The 23,414-nt window shown below is 49.5% G+C and overlaps 1 protein-coding gene across 2 annotated transcripts in view; it reads left to right on the top strand.

Annotated features, from left to right (window-relative positions):
* The window catches only part of PLPP5 (phospholipid phosphatase 5), a 66,409-nt gene extending 44,712 nt beyond the window's left edge, over positions 1-21,697 (top strand). For both annotated transcript variants that reach the window (XM_075346385.1, XM_075346386.1), the window contains exons 4-7: positions 4,390-4,453; positions 11,560-11,684; positions 12,113-12,283; positions 20,094-21,697. In XM_075346385.1, the coding sequence (XP_075202500.1) occupies positions 4,390-4,453; positions 11,560-11,684; positions 12,113-12,283; positions 20,094-20,263 (530 nt within the window). In that variant the 3' untranslated portion in view covers positions 20,264-21,697. The remainder of the gene's footprint in view (positions 1-4,389; positions 4,454-11,559; positions 11,685-12,112; positions 12,284-20,093) is intronic.
* Positions 21,698-23,414: the final 1,717 nt, after the last annotated feature.

Raw genomic sequence — 23,414 nt, 5'->3', positions numbered from 1 at the left:
ACTTATCAGAGCAGAGAATCTTATTTCTCATAGTCTGGGAGTCCTTCATGTGTGTGTTTTTTTTTTTTTTTTTGCAAATTCTATGCAGGCTTTCATATGGCTTGCACTGAGGAGAGGCTTCCACCATCGGCCACGCTGCCATAAAGGCCTGACTGGTGGAGGGCTGCAGTGATGGTTGACTTTGTGGAACTTTCTCCCTACTGCATCTCTGGAGCTCAGCCACAGTGATCTTGGGGTTCTTCTTTACCTGTCTCACCAAGGCTCTTCTCCCATGATTGCTCAGTTTGGCTGGACGGCCAGGTCTAGGAAGAGCTCTGGTGGTCCCAAACTTCTTCCATTTAAAGATTATGGAGGCCGCTGTGCTCTTCGGAACCTTGAGTACTGCAGAAATTCTTTTGTAACTATGGCCAGATCTGTGCCTTGCCACAACTGTCTGAGCTCCTTCGGCAGTTCCTTTGACCTCATGATTCTCATATGGTGTGACATGCACTGTGAGCTGTGAGGTCTTATATAGACAGGTGTGTGACTACCCAAATAATGGCCTATCAGTTTAATGAAACACAGATGGACTCCAATGAAGGAGTAGAACTCTCAAGGAGGACCTCAAGGAAATGGACAGCATGTGACTTAAATATGAGTGTCAGTGCAAAGGGTCTGAATACTTATGACCTTGTGATATTTCAGTTTTTCTTAAAAAGATTTAAAAAAAATTTATACATTTCTGGTTTTTTTATGTGAAGATTGGGTGCAGAGTGTACTTTAGTGAGTAAAAAATAAACTTTTTTGAATTTTACCAAATGGCTGCAATGAAACAGTGAAAAATGTAAAGGGGTGTGAATACTTTCCGTACTTGTAATATGAGCGCTGCATCCAATCACTTCCCAACTTCTGTCTCCCCGCCTTTGGACCAAATGAGTTAATAAACCGGAAGTGACGCTGCGGCTTCCAATCACTTCCTGTTGATTGCTCATTTGGTCCTAAGGTGTCGAGAGAGCAAGCCAGTGGTGATTGGCTGCGGGGCTCCTATGACATCACAATGTCACGAGCCCCAAACCGTGATCATAAACAGTGCTGGAATGGCACCAGAACGGGAGAACAGTACAGGGTCTTTTATTTTAACTGGGGGAAACAAGTGAAATTAGAAGGGATTGTCCTAGTAGTTAACACCTTTTTTAAATAGCAATTGTTTATTTCATAAATGTTTAATGTTTATTTTAATTTTTCATGAAAATGAGCAACTTTGTGAATATATTATAAAATATTTTTAATATAATATAAAAATAAAATATTAAGAATATAAAATAATCTAATAAAATATAATAATTTCAGAGAAATCTGCTTCTTTCACCTCCTAGACCACATTTTTACATTATTGGAAGAGAATCTTATCGGTAACAACGGTCATCTCCAATCTAAAGGGGAGAGGAGGAGCAAGAGGCTGCGCTTCTCTCCCTTTATAAAATCTTAGTCACCTGCTATCTCGGTAATGTCACAATCGGTCTTCTCTAAATTCAAATTTTTAAATATACATATGTACCGCCCCGGGGCTCGGCCGCAGCCGAGCCGCTAGGATCCGGGCTCATCGGTGGGTGGCTCGAGCGCCTCCGGACCCGGGGGTCACGTCGCTCTGAAGGGAGGCTGGCGCTACGTGAGGGGTTTCGGTGGGGAGGTTCACGGCCAGAGCCGCGGTTTTTGGTTTAAGTTTGTGACTCCACCCACGGGTCGTGGAGAGTGTGGACACCACCACTGCCGTTGACTAGGCTCCCGGGGACTGTGTTGCGCAGCCAGGTGTTGACCCCTCCGTGGGTAGGGGGTTGATGGTCCCGGGGCCCGGTTGTTGGGGTTAGGATGTGGGGGTGCGGGCGTGTTGGCACGATGCGGGGCTGTGCGCCGCCCGAGTGCACTGTTGTACTCACTATGACAGATACACCGTAGTCTCTGGTAAACCAAAAAGATGGTGGTCGGTGCCCGCAGCCGGCTGCGTCTGGTCCCCCACCCGGTTTGGTGGTCCCCGCCTTTCTCCTGCACCTCATTTGTAGATTTTGACTGCCTGCGCTTCTGCGACGGGAGTCTGCTCCCCGGCTTTGTGTGTGTGTGTGTGTGTGTGTGTGTGTCGGGAGAGCCCGTTTGCCCGCAGACGCTGGCCCGTGGGATCTCTCTGCCTGAGCGGTGGCTTTCTATCCCCCTCGTTGGGCTGTTGTCTTCAGTCGGGACTTGGGTGGGAAAGAACCTAAGGTTCAGACCCCAATCAGGGAATTTAACTCGGTCCAGTGGCTTCTGGGTCTGAGTACCCCTCCTGGTGCTCCGGTTTCCAGTTGGTTCCGCGGTTCTGTACCGGCGGGCCACTACGCTGTCCCGGTCCCTTACGGTTCCACCAGCCGTCTTCCTGGCTTCTGCAGGCGGCAACCACCATCTGCCTCCTGGCCACAGGGTATCCGGGCTACGACCCAGATCCCCGACAGACATTTTCTCCTACCAGACTACTCTCCTCCCTAACTTCATCTCTCATCTGCCTGCTTTTCCCGCCTCAGGCTATCTGAACTCCTCGGTGGGTGTGGCCAACCCCCTGGCTCCGCCCCTGGGTGTGAACGTCAAAGCCTGAGAGGGGCGACTCTGGGTTTTTAGGTTGGCTGCTGTTACCTTTTTATGGGACTGGTGTTTGTGCAAGGGCCTACCTGTGACTACCTGGCTAGTCCAGGGCGTCGCACATACAGTACATAAATGTTCCAGTAGCTGGAATATAACTCTCTTCAGTGTATACTTTGTCCCATTTCTACCTGTGTACAAATTCTAGGGTTTGCACTGGTTCTGTAGAAGAATCCTTAGTGTGGCCTCTGCATTGTCTACATCAGTGTTTCCCAAACTCCAGTCCTCAGGGCCCCCAACTGGTGGTTTAAAAAAAAATGTAAAAAAAAAAATGTAATTCGTATTGCACAGGTGAGGGCAAATGTGGCAATTTCTGACGTCTTATAATGCTATATGCTATAATGTAATGCTAAGGAAACCTGAAATGTGATCTGTGGGGACCTCTGAGGACTGGAGATTGGAGAAACGCTGCTCTAAATCTACCGCATTGTACTCGCTCTATCATTAGGCAGAGGTATGTTTGGGATATGGTGTATATTATGAAACTGCAATCGATACACTTTGGCTATTACTAAATATAATCCAGAAATTGAACTAAAGGGTACTTTACACGCTGCGACATCGCTAGCGATCTCATTAGCGATGTGAAATTCTAGAGCGTAAGTGCGATCTTTCGAGAGCGCACATAGGTCATTTTACGCATGTGCGATCTAGAATTTCATATCGCTAATGAGATCGCTAGCGATGTCGCAGCGTGTTAAGTACCCTTAAGGCTATGTGCAAATGGTGTCACATAGGCATCGCCGCACTGGCTGGGTTGTTTTCTAGGCAAAGCCATGTTGTATCATGCAAAATACCCTACTTCTTGTAAAAAGAACAAGCACATGGTATTTTGCAAAATCAAAATCTTTTAGGCAATGTAGAAAAGTAATATACTATATAATAATATAATATATAATAAAATATAAAATAAAAATCTAATATATAAAGCTCAGTCTGTGTATGTCCGCCAAAGGAATCCGCACTGTCGCATTTGCAACTCTGAAATTTTGCACACTCCATGTGACTCGGGGAACGTCATAGACTATGTTTGGGCGGGAAAATTTAACACCGCGCTTTCCAGTTACTCTACAAAATCCTACAGCCGTTAAACTGAATGGAGCTGGGAGCTATAGGCTATTAATAGCAACTGTCAGTGGTTGCTATAGGAACAAAATAAACTGTTAGTATAAGATAGGATAGAGGGATAGAGAGAGACAGAGAGAGGCAGACTGGGCAGAGAGGCAGCCCTGGAAAGGAGGCAGCGAGACAGACTGATGCTAATACAGAGAGATTGAAACAGACAGACAGCGACACACAGACAGAAACTGGGAGAGAGACAGAGAGACAGTTACTATCCCGGGCAATGCCGGGTACTACAGCTAATAAAATATATAAAATATAAAATAAATAATATAATAATTTTTTTTTTTTTAACCAACATTTAGAGGAAGGTAATCTTGTGGTGTTGTTTTTTTTTTTTTTTTTTTTTTTTTTTTTGTTTTATCCATTGCTACAATAAGAAATTTACTTGCTAAAATTTTCACATGATAGAAGTGACTGACATGGGAGTAACTGCAAAACCAACAAAGAATTCCTGATTTTTTTTTTGATTTTTTTTTTTTTTTTTTCCTTCAGTTGCCACCAACACTTCGTAAAAAATGAATCATTATATTACATGGGTGGTCTTTGTAATACAGAAATGAGGCCTTTTTAGTGACTCATTACTTTTGGGGGTGCCTAACCTTTTTCTTTCTTTTGCAGCTGCCAGTCTCTCGCTTGGTTTGAACGGCATCTTCACCAATACAATAAAGCTTATAGTTGGAAGGTGAGCGTTGTCTGGCTGAGGTGCTGCTCCTTCACAGGAGGCTGATAGATATGTGAGCAGGCATGGTTTAAGGCCAGAATCACACTTGCAAAAATCTCGCATCACATCACCCGGCACTGCCATACACTTTCCTGACTGGAGTGGGTCGGCTGCATGTATTTCTGTGCAGCTGAGACTATCTCTTGTCCGGAAATTGTGCGGCCGTGACGGGTGATGCGAGACTCTTGCAAGTGTGTCTCTGGCCTAAGCCAAAATAACACTGGGTGCAACTTTTTTAAAGGGGTTGTCTGTGATTAGAAAAAACATGGCTGATTTTAATTCAGACCTCTCCACCCATGATCATGGGTTGATTGGTATTGCAGTTCAGCTCCATCTACTTCAGTAGGGCCTAGTTGCAATGTTGGACCCAACTTGTGGTCATAAGGGAGTGTTTTTCTGAAAGAAACACCCAGTGTTTCTGTGTTGTTTTTTTTTGTTTTTTTTTGTTTTTCTTTATCGTTCCTTATGGGAGACCCAAACCATGGGTGTATAGCTTCTGCCTCCGGAGGACACACAAAGTACTACACTCAAACGTGTAGCTCCTCCCTCCGGGCTATATACACCCCCTGGATGACAATCTACCCAGTTCAATGCTTTGTGTTTCAGGAGGATCACACACTTGCATTCTCTGATATTTTTTTATTTTATTTTTAAAGATTTGGAAGAAAAGCGGGTCCAGTCTGGACTCCCGGCATGTCCCTTCACACCCCACTCTGTCGGGTGCTGTTAAGGTTGACTTTATAAGGCTGGAGCCTTCACATGCCGCGCTCCTTCACATCCTCTGTCGAGGCTCTGTTTGAAGTGGGAGCCTCCACGGTCCTCTCTGCTTGCAGACGGCCGGTCTCCATCCGCAGCCCTGTCTGGTCCCTGCTGGAAGGAGCGTTAACCCCCACTCAGGGACATGGCCCTGCGTCTCAAAAGCTAAGTATTGAGACGTTTTTTCAGGGGTCCCGGGTACTTTTATTGGGGGGACAGTATGTGTTTTAGCGTTACTGTAAATTCCGGCCGGTTCTGGGGGTTTCCCCTGAGAACCGCGCCGAAGGTGCCTGCTCGTCGGCCGTATTTTAAAATCTAGGCCCCGGCTTCAGTTTGGGCCTAGTTTCGGTTTCGGCTTCTCTGCATGTTTTGCATACAGCGCCGCCCACCGCCCGACCAGCAGAGGGGAGGGCACTCCTCTCTGGGGAGATGTTCCCTCCCCTGTATATCTCCCTGTATCTCTCTGCCCTCCGTTTTTCCCGCTCTTGGGCTTATACACGCCCCCTCTCCTTCTCCCAGCGCCATTTTCTCAGCGTTCTTACACTGGAAGGCGCTGGATGCTGCATACTGTTAGGAAGGCTGACGCTTCACAGGGTCTTTGAGCGGTGGAATCCGGAGGGCACACAGAGCGGGCTGGTAAGCCACAACTTTCGGTTGTGGACTTTTATTACACTCTCAGGGCATTCTACAGGAGTGTATTCTTGCTGCAGAGCTTCCACCTCAGCAGCATGTCTGTCACCCGAAGCAAGGCTGCTAACATGTACGCTATATGCACTGCATGTAAGCTCATTCTGCCAGAGCCAAGCACATACCCACATTGTGATGCCTGTGCTAACATGTTTGTGTCTCAGCCTGGAGCTTCCTCAGGGGTCCCTCCGGCTGCTCCGGCCCCGGTGGCTGAACCCCCGGCTTGGGTAGCTTCCTTTTTACAAGCTATTTCCCAGTCTTTTGCCGACTCCATGGGGCAGCTGTCCCGGACACTGCTGTCCATGCATCAGCCCCCTTCTCAGGGTGCCTCTGCGGCTCCGAGCTCTGCAGAGCCCTCAGAGCATGTCCTAGGACCCCGTCCCCCTAAACGGAGACGCAGGGAGCCTTCTCCTTCCTCGTCCCACGGCTCTGATTCACAAGCCGAGGTGCAGGGCGAGGAGAATTCGTTTAATGTGGGCTCAGACGCTACCTCTATGTACCCCATTGACTTGTCTGAGGGTGATGCGGATGTTAGTGACTTGATTGCGTCCATTAACTCCGTACTGAACCTCAATCCACCAGAGTCAGAGGAACAAGCCTCTCTGGTAGAGGTACACCAGTTTACCTCTCCTAAGAAACCTAGGAGTATGTTTTTTAACCACTCCAGCTTTCACACCACTGTCAACAAGCCCAGGGCCTGTCCTGACAAACGTTTTCCGAAGCGTAGTTCAGATGACCGTTTTCCTTTTCCACCAGAGGTGGTTAAGGACTGGGCCCAGTCCCCAAAGGTAGACCCTCCGGTGTCCAGAATCTCAGCCCGCACAGTCGTAGCTGTGGCTGATGGCACTTCTCTTAAGGATCCCACTGACCGCCAGGTTGACCTTCTGGCCAAGTCTGTATATGAGGCGGCAGGAGCCTCGTTCTCCCCGTCTTTTGCGGCAGTGTGGGCTCTTAAGGCAGTCTCTGCCTCTCTGGCGGAGATTCATTCCCTCTCCAGGGACTCTATTCCTGAGACGGATGCCTTAACTTCTCAAGCTTTGGCTTTTGCATCCTACGCCATGTCTGCCATCCTGGAGGCTTCTCACCGCACGGCGGTGGCCTCCGCTAACTCCCTCGCGATCCGCAGGATCTTGTGGCTTCGAGAGTGGAAAGCAGACGCTTCCTCTAAGAAGTACCTTGCGAGTCTCCCTTTTGCTGGGTCCCGGCTGTTCGGGGAACAGCTGGATGACCTAATTAAGGAAGCTACTGGCGGGAAGAGTACTTCCTTGCCACAAACTAAAGCCAAGAAACCTGTCCAGGGCAGGAACCAATCGAGGTTTCGTTCCTTTCGTTCCTCTAAGCCCTCGGCCTCGTCCACTACCGCAGCCAAGGATCGTAAATCCAACTGGCGCGCAAAGCCGCATCCTCAAAAGACCGGAGGAGCCGCTGCCACTAAGGCAGCCTCCTCGTGACTATCTGGCCGCGCCAGCAACGTCCTTGGTCGGTGGCAGGCTCTCCCACTTTGGCGACGTGTGGTTGCAACACATCTCCGATCAGTGGGTGCGGGATATCATCTCCCATGGCTACAGGATAGAATTTTCTTCCAGCCCGCCAAACAGATTTTTTCTGTCCACCCCCCCCTGCTCCAAAGCCGCCGCCTTCTCTCAGGCCGTAGCATCCCTGCAGGCCAACGGTGTAATTATTCCGGTTCCCGCCCGGGAACGGTTCAGAGGTTTCTACTCAAACCTCTTTCTAGTCCCCAAGAAGGACGGTTCCTTCCGTCCCATCCTGGATCTCAAGCTTCTCAACAAGCATGTTCAGGTGCGGCACTTTCGCATGGAATCTCTGAGATTGGTCATTGCCTCAATGACCCAAGGAGATTTTCTGGCATCCATCGACATCAGAGATGCCTATCTGCATGTACCTATTGCGGTTTCACACCAGCGTTGGCTACGCTTTGCGATCGGAGAGGAACATTTCCAATTCGTGGCTCTCCCCTTCGGCTTAGCCACGGCCCCTCGAGTATTCACCAAGGTCATGGCAGCAGTGGTTGCGGTCCTGCACCTCCAGGGGTTGGCAGTGATTCCTTACCTGGACGACCTTCTTGTCAAGGCCTCATCCAGTGCAGACTGCCAGCGGAGTGTCTCTCTCACTCTCGCCACGCTAGTTCAGTTCGGGTGGCTTGTCAACCTGCCCAAGTCCACTCTGACCCCAACCCAGGTGCTTTTGTACCTAGGGATGCAATTCGAGACTCTGCCGGCACTTGTCAAGTTGCCCTTAGTCAAACAGCAGTCCCTTCGTCTGGCGGTGCGCTCTCTGCTGAGGCACTGCCGTCATTCCATCAGACACCTCATGCAGGTGCTGGGTCAGATGGTGGCGTCCATGGAAGCGGTCCCCTTTGCTCAGTTCCATCTGCGTCCCCTGCAGCTGGACATTCTCCGCTGTTGGGACAAGCGGATCTCTTCCTTGCACAGGCAGGTGGTTCTGTCGTCACAGACCAGGAGCTCCCTTCAGTGGTGGCTTCGGCCCCTCTCTCTGTCTCAGGGACGCTCCTTCCTGACTCCGTCCTGGGTGATCCTCACCACGGATGCCAGCCTCTCCGGTTGGGGAGCAGTATTTCTCCATCACCAAGCACAGGGCACTTGGACTCCGTCCGAATCAGCCCTCTCGATCAATGTGCTGGAGATCAGAGCTGTGTTTCTAGCTCTCCTAGCCTTTCACCACCTGTTGGCGGGCAGGCACATTCGAGTTCAGTCGGACAACGCGACAGCGGTTGCCTACATCAATCACCAGGGCGGGACTCACAGCCGTCTGGCGATGTTGGAGGTTCAACGAATCCTCCAGTGGACGGAGGACTCAAAGTCCACCATATCTGCAGTCCACATCTCAGGCGTGGAAAACTGGGAGGCCGATTACCTCAGCCGTCAAACCGTGGACAGAGGCGAGTGGGCCCTGCATCCGTCAGTGTTCAGATCAATCTGCCGCAAGTGGGGCACTCCGGAAGTGGATCTAATGGCATCCCGGCACAACAACAAGGTTCCGGTTTACGTGGCTCGCTCCCACGATCCTCAAGCCTTCGCAGCAGACGCACTGGTTCAAGATTGGTCTCAGTTCCGTCTGGCCTATGTGTTTCCCCCTCTAGCGCTCTTGCCCAGGGTTCTGCGCAAGATCAGAATGGAGGGCCATCGAGTCATACTCATTGCTCCGGACTGGCCCAGGCGAGCTTGGTACCCAGACCTGCTCCGTCTGTCCGTAGAGGTGCCGTGGCATCTCCCGGACCGCCCAGACCTTCTCTCTCAAGGTCCGTTCTTCCGCCAGAATTCTGCGGCTCTCAGATTGACGGCGTGGCTCTTGAGTCCTGGATCCTGACGGCTTCAGGCATTCCCTCTGAGGTCATCTCCACCATGACTCAGGCTCGGAAGTCTTCCTCGGCCAAGATTTACCACAGGACTTGGAGGATTTTCCTGTCCTGGTGTCGCTCTTCTGACCATGCTCCTTGGCCGTTCTCCTTGCTGACCATCCTGTCTTTTCTACAGTCCGGTCTACAGCTGGGACTGTCCCTCAATTCCCTCAAGGGACAGGTGTCGGCTCTGTCGGTATTGTTCCAGCGGCGTATCGCCAGACTGGCTCAGGTGCGCACCTTCATGCAGGGCGCATCTCACATCATTCCTCCTTACCGGCGGCCCTTGGATCCCTGGGACCTTAATCTGGTCCTCACGGCCTTACAGAAACCCCCCTTTGAGCCTCTCAGGGAGGTTCCCTTGTTTAGACTTTCACAGAAAGTTTTTTTTCTAGTAGCCATAACTTCTCTCAGGAGAGTTTCTGATTTGGCTGCGCTATCTTCGGAATCCCCCTTTTTGGTGTTTCACAAAGACAAGGTGGTTCTTCGTCCGTCTCCGGACTTTCTCCCTAAGGTGGTGTCTCCTTTCCACCTTAACCAGGACATTTCATTGCCTTCTCTTTGTCCGGCCCCTGTGCATCGCTTTGAAAAGGCGTTGCATACCTTGGATTTGGTGCGGGCGCTCCGAATCTATGTGTCACGCACCGCCGTTTTTAGGCGGTGCACCTCACTTTTTGTGCTAACCACTGGTCAGCGCAAGGGTCTCGCTGCTTCTAAACCGACCCTAGCTCGTTGGATCAGGTCGGCTATCACCGATGCCTACCAGTGTTCTCAGGTGCCTCCCCCGCCAGGGATTAAGGCGCACTCGACCAGAGCTGTCGGTGCCTCCTGGGCTTTCAGGCACCAGGCTACGGCTCAGCAGGTTTGTCAGGCTGCCACGTGGTCCAGTCTGCACACTTTTTCGAAGCACTACCAAGTGCATGCTCATGCTTCGGCAGATGCGAGCTTGGGCAGACGCATTCTTCAGGCGGCTGTCGCCCATTTGTGAAGTTAGGTTTTGCCTACTTCTCAGTTTGGTTTATTCCCACCCATGGACTGCTTTGGAACGTCCCATGGTTTGGGTCTCCCATAAGGAACGATAAAGAAAAAGAGAATTTTGTTTACTTACCGTAAATTCTTTTTCTTATAGTTCCGACATGGGAGACCCAGCACCCTCCCTGTTGCCTGTTGGCAGTTTTTTTGTTCCGTGTGTTTCACCGGCTGTTGTTAGTAGTCAGAGTTCCGGTTATTCCGAGTTTTACTCTATCTCTACTTATGGGTGGATGTCCTCCTTCAGCTTTTGCACTGAACTGGGTAGATTGTCATCCAGGGGGTGTATATAGCCCGGAGGGAGGAGCTACACGTTTGAGTGTAGTACTTTGTGTGTCCTCCGGAGGCAGAAGCTATACACCCATGGTTTGGGTCTCCCATGTCGGAACTATAAGAAAAAGAATTTACGGTAAGTAAACAAAATTCTCTTTTTTTTTTTTTTTTGTTTTTTTTAATAAACAACAAAAAACTGGGCTCTCTATCCCTTTTGACTAAGTCAGAAGTCAATTCTTGACCTCCATGCCATTCATGGTCTATGGGACTACTGGAGAAAGACCAGTACTCTGCTTTCTCCAGCAGTCCCTTAGACCATGAGATAAGGCTAGAACTCTGTTCTTGGTATCGCTGCCCTATGGATAGGGGAGAACTTATTGTTTTGGAAATACTACTTTTAAGGTTGTAGTCACACACTTGTGATCCTTGCATGAATCACACCCATCGGCCGCTGGCTTTCCTGACAGTAGCAAGTCAGCTTCATGTATTTCTATATGGCTGGAGTCACACTTGCGAGTGACTTGGCGAGTCTCACTTCGATATCATGCATGGCTGCACACTATTTACAGGAGCATTTCAGCTGCATAGAAATACATGCAGCCAACCTGCTCCTGTCAAGGGAGAAGCCAGCCGCGCCGGGTGATGCGATCCGATAATCATGCGAGTCATACGTTCGTGTGAGTGCGCCCTAGAGCTGACCCACTCCTCTTAGGAGAGCCGGCAGCCCGTTCGGGTGATACAATCCTCGCGTGAGTCACACACAAGTGTAACTCCAGCTTTAAGGGAAGCCTTCAATTTAAAAAACAAAAAAAAGCTGCTTTCTGAAAACTAAGCAAATATTTTCCCAATTTTATACACCCCACCTTCCCCTTACCCACTTCCTACGTATCTGGTTTGGCTATAGCAGCTTTCATTCATGTTTTTTGTTTTGTTTATTATTTAGGCCGCGTCCAGACTTCTTGTTCCGCTGTTTTCCGGATGGTCGAGAGTCACCAGGGCTCGATTGTACAGGAGACCCAGAAGTGGTGATAGAAGGGAGAAAAAGCTTTCCCAGTGGCCATTCCTCATGTGAGCAGAATCTCCTTCTACTCTATATAAAATGTCAACTTCAAGTACTTCTTTTTTTGCAGCCGTCCCCTCCCCATGGCCGTCAGATTCTAATACACAGTACAGGATGGATATTTACTGTCTGATAGCCCCAGAAGTCCCTGGCAGCCACTAGCCATCCCCTTTATATTTTAGGTATTGTTCATATAATGCAGCAGGCATATTTGGATGTATTTTCTATTTTCCAATGTTGGCATACAGTGGCACTCGTCCTGTTTTGTTTTTGTTTTTTTTTGCCCCGCTTTTATTTCTTCCGGCGTGTTTTTTTTTTTTTTTTTTTTTATTCTTACCAGTTTCCCTTTTTTTCCCATTGTTTCATTTTGTCCCCTTTGTCACCTGTCTGATGTTAATACTTTTCTCTTTAGCTTTTATCCCTTTTTATTCTCCAGTTGCCTTTGCAGGCCTTGGCTTTACCGCCCTATATATAGCCGGGAAGCTCGGCAGCTTTTCTCCCGGTGGCCGTGGTCATTCCTGGAGATTGTGCAGCTTCCTCTTCCCTCTTCTATGTGCCGCCTCCATTGCTCTGTCCCGGACCTGTGACTACAAACACCACTGGCAGGGTAAGGACAACTGCATGGTTAGAATTACTCAGATTACACTGCGCTGTTGAATAATATGCAGTTACATGGACAAAAGTATTCACACCTTGGTGAATTCAGATTATTCATTCAGGTGGAGTCTGGGTTTGGTGAATGCCAGGAGAGCATTACCCACCTGACTGCATTGGAGCAGATGTACAGTTTGGTGGCAGAGGGATATATGGGGTTTATTTTTAGGGGTCAGTCCAAGGCCCTTTACTTCTAGTTGAAAGGAAATCTTATTCCTTTGGCATATAAAGACATTATGGTCTACTTTCGCTTCCAACAAGGCCATTTTTCTGTTCCTTGTGACTGTGTCCAGTGGACAAGATCCATAAAAACATGGTCTGGGAGAGTTTGGTGTGGAAGAACATGACCGACCCAACAAAGCCCTGGCCCCCGACCCCATCCAAGACTTTTGGGAGATTGGGAGCCCCACCTCTCCTCCAACATTATCTGCTCTCACATATCTTCTTTTGGATGAATAGGCAAAAATTACGAAATCTTGTCGAAATCCTTCCCAGAAGAGCGGGAGCTGTTAGAGGGACAGACTCCATATTAATGGCCATGTATGTAGAATGCAGAAAAGCACCTGTAGGTGTCACAATACTTTCACCATTCGGTTCTGACTAGTCTTGTGTCACATCTTCTTGGTACCAGGTCTAGGTCTCCAGTGGTTTTCACTGTAGACACCTGCAGTAGCAGACAATAGTATGAGCACCGTTCTCTAAAATGAGCAGTTTCATCACTGCACACACTACACATAGTGCCTTGCAGGTTGTCTATGAGGTAGAGTCGTCACAGTGCCCATGCCTTAAAGCTTTCCAAAGTTGTCCATTACATGTAATGGCACGCCGTACATTTTCTTGGAAGAGTTAAGAATGTGGAGCTTCTTGGCAGAAGAATCATGGTGGCAGCCCCTAAAGCTGTCCGTTTAGCTTTTGATGTGCCTAAAGGTGGGATATGTCCTCATAAGCTTGTTCAAATTTCTGTACATGCTCCGTAAAGTTGGTTGCCCCGGCCAGTGGCCTGTGTTACATGTGCAGTACACCTATGAGGCCTGGGCAAGTACACCCACCTTAACTGAGCATGTGCTGATCCTAGAAGAAGGGGGTGGGGGGCTTGAGGTGACAACTTCTCCTGTCTTCAGACATGTCAGTTAAACCAGACTTAGTGGGGCTACAACATTACTACCATGACTTTTCTGACACGTTTGTGGTTCCTATCATCACATGTAAGGCCACACTTCAAAAATTGGAAAAGTTTAGGTAAAAGCTTGTGTTGGCAGATTAGCAATGAAGAATTTATTGCCGGTTTCTTTTAAAGGGAATCTGTCATCAAGCTTTTGCCACCTAATCTGAGAGCTGCATAGGGGCAGAGATCCTGATTCCAGCAATGTGTCGCTTAGTGTAGTTTTGATCTACTACTAATTTACAGTGATTACAGGACTACGTGGTGTGCTGCAGGTAGTCCAGCATATTTATGAGCTCTGTATAACTGCTAGATCTGCAGCAAAGAAAACATTGATTTTTATCTAAATGATAGCTAACAGCTCAGTAAGTGACACATCACTGGAATCAGGGTCTCTGCCCCTACATTATGCTGCTCAGATGGGGGAGAAAAAACCTAGTGACAGATTCCTTTTATAGGTATATGGATGTTCTGTGCTACAGACCCTACCTCTGAGCTGCTACAAAGGCTCTCCTGTTTAGGATCCATTACATCCATGCATCACTTGCCGCACAAGGCATCACTCAATGTCCAACATTTATGGTTCTGGTAAGGACCGCAATGTCTGGACCAGCGTGGACCTCCTGACCAAAAGGTGTATACGAGGCTGTTGTGCTCAGGACAGGAGACTCGTGGTGGTGTAGACCTCTCAATCCATACTCAAATCAGAAGTCTGATGTGCTTAACCCACTCACATGCAATGCTAGCTCATTCCCCCAGTAATGGTGGTTTGTCTGGGGTACCACGGAGGTAAGTGGGGTGGTGCAAAGTAAATTCTTCATATGTTCTGTCCTGACCTTTTTGAGTCTATGATTTATTGTGATTTCAAAAAGAGAAAAACCCGGCGCTCCCCAATCTTCCTTCGAATTTTATCAACCAGCGGTGTAACCACAAAAACGCCATGCTGGGCCCGAAAACGTCTTTTTTTTTTCCCTCTCACCCTATGACGGCACCACGAGAGAGAAGATCCGCCCATCAAGGACAGGAAACCTTCAGGGCAAAAAGGGGCGGTCCTCTCCCCGCCTCAGTTTGTTTCCTGTCCTTGACAGATACCTCAGGATGCGGCCATGGAGGGCCATGGATCTACAAGCAAGTCTTACCCGGTCCCGGTGGGTGGTTCTGGCGGCGGCACGGGTCTTGCCTCGCTCCGCTCGGGTTCCTGGAGACGCCATGGCGGACCTCCAGGGGTTGCGTCCATGAGCAGGTGCAGGGCATCAGGTGGCAGGTAAGTGCAGCAGCCTGCCGGTCCTTCCAGGCCGGTGGAGCTGCTCGCGGTCGCGTGTGCTGCACGCCGCAGCCATCTTAGGGGCGAGCGGGGGTTTCGCATGCTCGGCGGCGACGTCAGACCCAGGAAGTGGGTCCGGAGGCGCGGGGGGGAGAGCCGCACTCAGTTAAAAACCTGAGCTCTGAGCTGTGGCAGGTGCTCCACTCCTCCCTACCTGACGCAGGTGATTGACAGCCTTCAGTTCAGCGGTATGGTCAAGGATGGGCACCGTGAGGCGGACCGGCACTCAGTGCATGAGTCCTCATCCCCTCCTGCCAGCAAGAAAGTGGTGAAACCACCGGAACGTCGCAGGATTGACTCTGGTTCAGATGCCAGCTTGTCTAGCAAGCGAGGCACTCTGGCCACTAAGCAGATCCGAGAAGCATCTGACGGCAAGGGCGTCTCCAGAGGGAAGACTTTGATGAAAGCTCCTTCCCCAGAACCGGTACCGACCCTTCATCTCCTGGTGGGTGAGTGATCTTTGGGCATGTGTACCTGTTCGTTATTTTCCTGGTGTTGTGTCTCCCCTCCGTCCCTGTCATGCATAGGTTAAAAAGCCATGGAAGTGTACTACCAAATCGCATAACAGGGAATGCGCCCTCTGTAACCATGGACTGGCTCCGTCCTGGTCCAAACGGCTCTGTAAAGACTGTATCCAGCAAACCATTTCGGATGAGACACCTGGGTTTGCTAGTGATCTTCGTGCCATTTCCGGTCCGAAGTACAAAGTTCTCTGCAGTCCCTGAAAGAGCCTCCTCGTAAACGACAGACAGGCCTCCTCGGCCTCGCCCTCCCGTCGATCCGAGGGAGAGTGTGGGTCTTCTGGTTCTGCATCCTCTTCCTCTGACAGTGAGGCTGACGTCCACCAATGCTTCCCTGTAGAAGGCGTGAGCAAATTGATTCTAGCTGTCAGGGACACTATGGGCATTACTGAGGAGAAATTGCAGCCTTCAGTCCAAGATGTCATGTTTAAGGGTCTGGAGCATAGAAAGCGCAGGACCTTCCCGGTAGTGGACAAGATACAGGCGTTGATCTCCAGGGAATGGAAGAAGCCGGATAAGCGGGGTTCTCTTCCGGGCAGCTTCAAGCACAAGTATCCCTTTGAGGACGCAACCTGTTCCCACTGGGATAGGGCACCCAAATTGGATGTAGCAGTGGCTAAAGCATCAAAAAAGTTTTCCATTCCCTTCAAGGACATGGGATCATTAAAGGAACCTATAGATCGGAAGGCGGTTGTCTTCCTTAAGACCGCATGGGAGTCCTCAGCGGGTGCTCTCTGTCCTGCCATTGCAGCTACTTGTATTGCACGGTCTCTGGCAATGTGGTTGTCCGAATTGGAGGAGAAGTTTGGGAACAAGGTTCCTCGGGACGAGATTTTTTTCTTCTCTGCCCAGGCTGCAGGGAGCGGCGGCTTTCATCTCTGATACATCGGCACATTCCACTCGACTAGCGGCTAAGACAGCGGCCCTTTCTAATGCGGAATGTCGGGCCTTATGGTTAAAATGTTGCCCGGGGGATCTACAGGTTAAGTCTAAGCTGTGTTCCATTCCCTGTCAGGGCGAGTTTCTTTTCGGGTCAGTTCTGGACGATGTTCTTGAGAAGGCTGGGGACAGAAAAAGGAACTTTCCGGCCCCGTCCTTTCCCTCCTTCAAGCGATTCTTTCGTAAGAAGCAGTTCACCCGTAAGTTCGCCCCCAGGAATAGAAGTGCCTGGTCGGATCGAACGAAGGAAGATAAGGGTTTCTTGTTCAAGGGCTCTTCCCAATCCAAGAAGTCTTCCCAATGACTCCCTTCCCCAGGTGGGGGGGGGAGATTGACCTACTTTCTTCCGGCCTGGGAACGTATTTCTTGGAGCCCGTGGATTCTCAATATCGTCCGCACAGGTCTGACATTTCAATTCCGCAGTGTTCCTCCCATGCGCTTTCTCCTGACATCCCCGAGCGAACAACATGCCTTGGAGGGGGAAGTGACGTCCCTATTGCGCCGGGCGGTCCTGACGGACGTCCCATTGGCGGAAAGGGGAGAGGGGTTTTACTCCCCTCTCTTTTTGGTCGGGAAACCGGACGGCTCCTTTCGGGTCATCATAAACCTCAAAGGCCTGAACAGCCACCTGCAGATCTTGTCCTTCAAGATGGAATCAATGAAGTCCACAATCAAGTCTCTCTACCTGAATTGTCATATGGCTGTCCTGGATCTGAAGGACCCTTATCACGTCCCCATTGCTCCTCCCTTCCAGAAATATCTCAGGGTGGCGGTGATTGTCGACGGGTCGGTGTGTCATCTGCAGTTCAGAGCCTTACCGTTCGGCCTGGCAATTGCGCCCCGAATCTTCACGAAGCTCGTCCTGGAAATCACTGCCCACCTGCGCGAAGACAGAATTCTCATTATTCCGTATCTCGACGACTTCCTCGTAGTGAGGGATTCGGCGACCCATTGTACTGCCGTCCTTCAGACTGTCTGCTCAAAGCTGAAAGGTCTAGGCTGGATTTTGAACAGGGAGAAATCGAGGTTGCTTCCAGCCATGGTGCAAGTCTTTTTGGGACTTACTTTGGACTCTCTACAACAGGAATGTCCTCTCCCGCCTTCCAAAGTGGAGAAGATTCACACTCTGATACAGCAGGCGGTGTCAGTTCCGCATATGTCCCTGCGACGGGCTATGTCTCTCCTGGGCTCACTGACCTCCACTCTCACCGCGGTTCTATGGGCTCAAGGGCATACCAGAGCCCTCCAGTGGGACATTTTGGAACATCAGACGTTTCTGGGGGACAGGTTGTTCAATCGGATTACTCTGAGCTCAATCACCTCCCTTCACTGGTGGCTGGTTCCTGCGAACCTCACAAGGGGAGTCCCATGGTCTGTCCCGGTGTCCCGAATTGTGACCACGGATGCCAGTGTGTCCGGATGGGGGGGCTCACCTGCTGGACCGTCCAATTCAAGGTCTCTGGTCGCCCAGGGAGGCAGCTTCCTCCAATATCAGAGAGCTGCTGGCCGTGGAACAGGCACTGACTGGGCTTCTCCCTTCACTGACCAGTTACAATACCCGGGTGTTGTCGGACAATCAGGTGACTGTAGCTCATCTGAACCATCAGGGGGGCACAAGATCCAGGTCCCTTATGATGATGGCCGACAGGATTCTGTTACTAGCAGAAACTCACCTTCTGTCCCTCACTGCCGTTCACATCAGGGGGAAAGACAACCTCACGGCGGATTTTCTGAGCCGCACTTGCCTCCACCAGGGGGAGTGGGCACTCAACCCGTCAGTCTTCAACCTCATCACGGCCAGGTGGGGGATTCCGGTCATCAACCTATTTTCCACAAGCAGAACAGGAAGGTTCCTCAGTTCTGTTCTCTCAATCCCAAGCAACTTCTGTATGCAGTGAACGCCCTGTCAATCCCGTGGGACTTTCCCTAGTATATGCGTCAGGGATGACAGGGCCAGAGTCATTCTGATTGCTCCCTTCTGGCCAAAGCGACCATGGTTTTTTTGGCTGGTTCAGATGTCCCTCACCGACCTGTGGGTCCTCCCGGAGCTTCCGGATCTCCTGTCCCAGGGACCAGTGTACCATCCTCCGACAGTGAAATTGCACCTGACGGCATGGAATTTGAGAGGCTGTTACTGATCAGTAAGGGGGTTTTCCCACACTTTTAGTTTCCACGCTGTTAGGTTGTAGAAAACCGGTGACAACCAAGATCTACTGTAGGACCTGGAGAAAGTTCTTATCTTCCTCAGGGGCTAGTGTGACAGGGGAGGTTCCCATCGGTCCCATCCTGGAATTTCTGCAGTGTGCGTTGGACAAGGGGTTGGCTGTTAGCACACTCAAGGTCCAGATCTCCGCGTTAGCAGCACTCTACAACTATGATGTCGCTGGGAACCCTTGGGAGGCTCTGTTTATCAGGGCTAGTTCACGCCAGCGTCTTAAACGTGTCGTTCTCCCCCCCCCCCCCCAGCCCCCCCCTTTGGGACCTTAACTTGGTCTTGGTGGCCCTGACGGATCCTCCGTTCTAGCCCATTGACGCCATCTCTGTTAAATGTCTTTCCCTTAGGACTGTCCTCCTGGTAGCTCTGACCTCGGCCCGTAGGTTTAGCGACATTCAGGCCCTTTCTATTGACCCTCCTTACACTCAAATACTGGACGATAGGGTAGAGTTGCGCCCTGACCCTGCATGCCTCCCCAAGGTTTCTCGGTTTCATACGTCCCAGGAGATTGTGTTGCCATCCTTTTGCACTAACCCGACGCGTGCCGAGGAAAGAAGTTGGCATTGTCTGGATGTACATCGTTGTCTCATCCAGTATCTTCTTGTCACCAGTTCCTGGAGGAAGGAGAAGTCTCTGTCTCTTTCCAGGGGCCTCAAAAGAGGGTTAAGAGTTCCAAGTCCAAGCTGGCCAGGTGGATTAGGGACGCCATTGCATTAGCTTACACGGCTAGGGGTGCTGACGTCCCTGTGGGTCTGAAGGCACATTCCACATGGGCTGTAGCATCTTCTTGGGCAGAACGGGCGGATGTTTCAATTGCTCAAATCTGTAAAGCTGCCACATGGTCATCACCTTCGACCTTTTATAAACCTTATAGGTTGGATCTTTCTTTCTCCGACCTCACCTTTTGGGAGGCGTGTTCTACAGGCTGTGGTCCCTCCCTAATTTTTTCCTTTCACTGTAATTCTCTCGTGGTGCTGTCATAGGGTGAGGGAAAAATACGTAATTACTTACCGGTAATGTGTTTTTTCCGAACCCATGACGGCACCCTTATATTCACACCCTGCACTGGGGGTTGTTGGTTGGTTCACCTTCCTTCTTTTTTTTTTTTTCCTTCTTTCGCAATTTTTCTGGTGGTGGCTTTATACTAACCTGTTGTTTTTTTTCGGAGGTCCTCTCATGCTCTGTAATCAACTGAGGTGGGGAGAGGACCGCCCCTTTTTTGTCCTGAAGGTTTCCTGTCCTTGATGGGCGGATCCTCTTTCTCGTGGTGCTGTCATGGGATCCGAAAAACACATTACCGGTAAGTAATTACGTATTTCCACTTGTGGCAGTGCTTCGTCTGGCCTTCCAGCACCTCCTGCCCTGTGTGGTCTTTTTGCTGTTACATCGCTGTTTCAGAAAATCCCACGAGCCGTGCGTTTTTTTTCTTTTTAGTAGTCCGATTTCCGCTACGGTTTCATGCAGGGCCCCCGTAATCTGTTAACTGTAGACCCCTGGGGCAGTTGTGATAGGATTCATAAGGTGCCGTGATTTCAGACTTTCTTAGTTTTTATGTTTTAAGACCTGTCTCACTAATGAATCATTGTTCTCCTTCTCTTCCAGATGTGGTGGTTGGTGCAATTATTGGATTTTTCTTTGCTTACCTCTGCTACAGACAGTATTACCCTCCATTATCAGACAGAGATTGCCATCAGCCATACAGGAATAAGGGACGGGTCTCTGCTGTGCAGGAGAGGAAACTGAGCACTCCGGGGTACACACTGGATGTATAGGGTCCCTGCGGTCCAGGACCGGAAACTCAGCACTCCGGGGTACACGCTGGATGTATAGGGTCCCTGCGGTCCAGGACCGGAAACTCCGCACTCCGGGGTACACGCTGGATGTATAGGTGCACAATCGGACTATAGTGGAGACCTTACATTCCTTATTTATTGACTGTCATCTGCTTCTGGTATACAAAGGCGTGACTTCAGCTTTTACCGGAAGAAAATCTAATTTTATTTTTTAATAGTGGATTTGCACTCAATCTAGTTCTTTGGTGCAATAGAAACAATTGTCCTGGATCAGGCTATAGATACAATAGCGAGACAAGGCCATTATCTACGTCCAGGTCGGTGCTGTCTGCGGTGCTGAAATCTAGCAGTGCTTGGTTATGTAACCGTGTAGGGATCGCACAGGATTGGGTAATGTACTGCAGCTGTGTATTAGGACCACACATTGCTGGATTTAAAGGGATCATCCACTCTAGACAACATTGTATGGTTGCCTCATGGAGGGCATCTTCAAGGGACCTTGTAACATCTTCTAGTTTATTTTATATCATTTTTTAATACAAAACTATGAAATGAGGGTTTGTACTAAATTCCCAGGAGAAAGCAATCTGTTCTGAGTGTATTGTTGTCTTCAGGGCACAGAGAAGCAAATCCTGAGCACAACTTCTAAATGTTGGGACCATTCATGTTGGTGTAGGAAGGAATTTTTTTTTTTTTCCCCTCTCCACTTATCTATGGTGTAATGCTCTATATGTAGATTAAAAGTACCCCTTCAAGGTGAAAGAGGGGTGTTTCTGACTCTTAAAGGGAACCTGTCACCAGGTTTTGGCCTTCTGAACTAAAACTAGTGCCTGCTGCATTCTATAATGGTGCATGTTACCGCCTTAACCCCCACCCCCATCCCGTAGACCCCCACAAATACATTAAAATCGCCCACCATGTATGTATATTGTCCAGTCCGATGGGAATCCTACTCTGTGCCTCTTGTGCTGATTGATGTGGATGATGCCTCGGATGCGATCCATGTAGGTGAGCAAAATCTCGCACCTGTGCAGACATATTCCCAGCTCACGCAGGCGCACTTCTCTCTTCCCTATTGTGGGCAGAGCCGAAAACACAGGGGCACCTGCGCACACTGGCGAGTTCTTTGCACAGGCGCGAGATTTTGCCAGGTGATGTGGATGACGTCACCCGCTTCATCTGCCGGGAACTCGCCGGTTTACGCAGGCACATGTTTTCGGGTCTGCCTGCAATAGAGAAGAGAAAAGTGCGCCTGCGGGAGTTGGGAGTTTGGAAATTTTCCCGCCTACATGGATGGCATCCGAGGTGTTATCCATGTAAATTGGCACAAGAGGAGCACGAAAAGAGGGACAGAAGGTGAGTATTAGGACGCCCATCGGACCGGACAATTTACATACAGGCCGGGAGGTTTTATCAAGGTATTTGTGGGGTGTATGGGGGTGGGGGTGGGGGGGTCAGGGCTAACGTACACCTTTTATAGAATGCAGCACAGGTTCTGCTTAAGGTGCTAGTTTTAATTTACAAGGCAAAAATCTGGTGACAGGTTCCCTTTAACAATTTCTCAAGAGCTTATGCCTGTGTCTTCAAAGCATCTAAAGGGAAGACTGGTGTGTATTGTCTAAACTATGAATTGCACTTTGAAGATTTTTCATTCCATTTTGGGGTTGTTTTGCATTTTTTTCTCATTTAAATGGTTCTCATGTCTTCAGATATCACGTTGTGTATATACGGACCACAGTGCTCAGACTGACCGTGGGTCTCCTGATCAGAATTTGCAGTCTCATGGGCATCCTCAGGCTCCCCGCTAGATTCCATTGCTTTCTCTTCCAGCTGGACAGATGTGACTATTAGGCTATGTGCCCACGGGAGTGTTTACATGCGAATATATCCGCAGGTACGTTATTTTTTTTCCGTACAGCGAAATATCTGCGGTAAACCTGCGGGTATTCGTGCGGCTTACCTGCGGAAGTCCCGGCCTCTATCTCTATAGTGGAGGGCTGTGATTTCCGCAGATATTTCCGCAGAAATAATTGGCATGCAGTTACGTGCGGCTGCGGGACATCCGCAGCATGTTCCGTATCCACAGCATGGACACAGCACTTCCCATGTCCCATAGGATATCATGGGGAGTGACTGTACATGCTGAAACCTGCGGATTTATCTGGAAAATCCAGAAAATCCGCGGATTTTCCGCAGATAAATCCACAGGTTTACTCTCCCTTGGGCATATAGCCTTACAATTAATCATTTCCCAATACAGACGTTGGATATAGGGCAAATGTCTCCTATAATGAGTCGTCTGACCAGGCAAAGATGATTCCTAGTATTTGCATCCTACACATTTCTGGCTATACAGGTAGCCAGACAACCCAACTATTCCAGTTAGGCTGGTGTCACACTTGCGATTGCCTCGCGTGAGTTTCGCGGTGCATCATCCGTCACAGACTCGCACTCTCCTCACAGGACCAGGTCAGTTGCATGGATCTCTGTGAGGAGAGCGTGAGTCCGTGATGGGTGATGCACCGCGAAACTTGCGCGAGATACACTTGCGATTGCCTTGTGTGTAACACCGGCCTTAGGGTAGACATCTGGTACAGATGGATTGTGTGATGCTATAGTCCTCTGGAGATGGTTGGCGTCGGTGCCTGGCAGTGGCCAATCCAATATATTGAAATTGTCGCATATGAGCTGATGTGCAGACCGGACTATGAAGTCTGTTTGCCTCCATCACTCCATCAACCTATGGTAGAGCCAAAGACATGGAAATGTAATAGGTTATTTACAATTTTTAATTTATTTTGTTTCTTGTTCCAGAGCTATTCTGGAATTGCAACCAAATCTTTTTATTGTAAGAGTTGTCCGCTCCTTACATATTGGTGGCCAATTTTTAGGACAAGCGTTCTGCATCTCCTTCTAAGACATTTCCAGCTTTAGCTGAGCAAAAAGAAAAAAAATATTTTTGGTGCTCTGTCCTGTCCATCTGGTCCGTAATGGAGAGGAGTAGATTGGGCAGAGCTCAAATTTGCCAATTCCCATGGATTTTCCCATGAAAGAAGTTACAGTCTGTGAATGTAACGTCTCTTATGATCTCTGCAGGCCCCAGAGTGATAAATGTGGAGACAAAAAACCC

This window comes from Anomaloglossus baeobatrachus, chromosome 4 (assembly GCF_048569485.1).
Source record: "Anomaloglossus baeobatrachus isolate aAnoBae1 chromosome 4, aAnoBae1.hap1, whole genome shotgun sequence".
Lineage (NCBI taxonomy): Eukaryota > Metazoa > Chordata > Amphibia > Anura > Aromobatidae > Anomaloglossus > Anomaloglossus baeobatrachus.
Note: the sequence above shows the minus strand (reverse complement) of the source record. Positions and strands in the feature narration are given on the sequence as shown.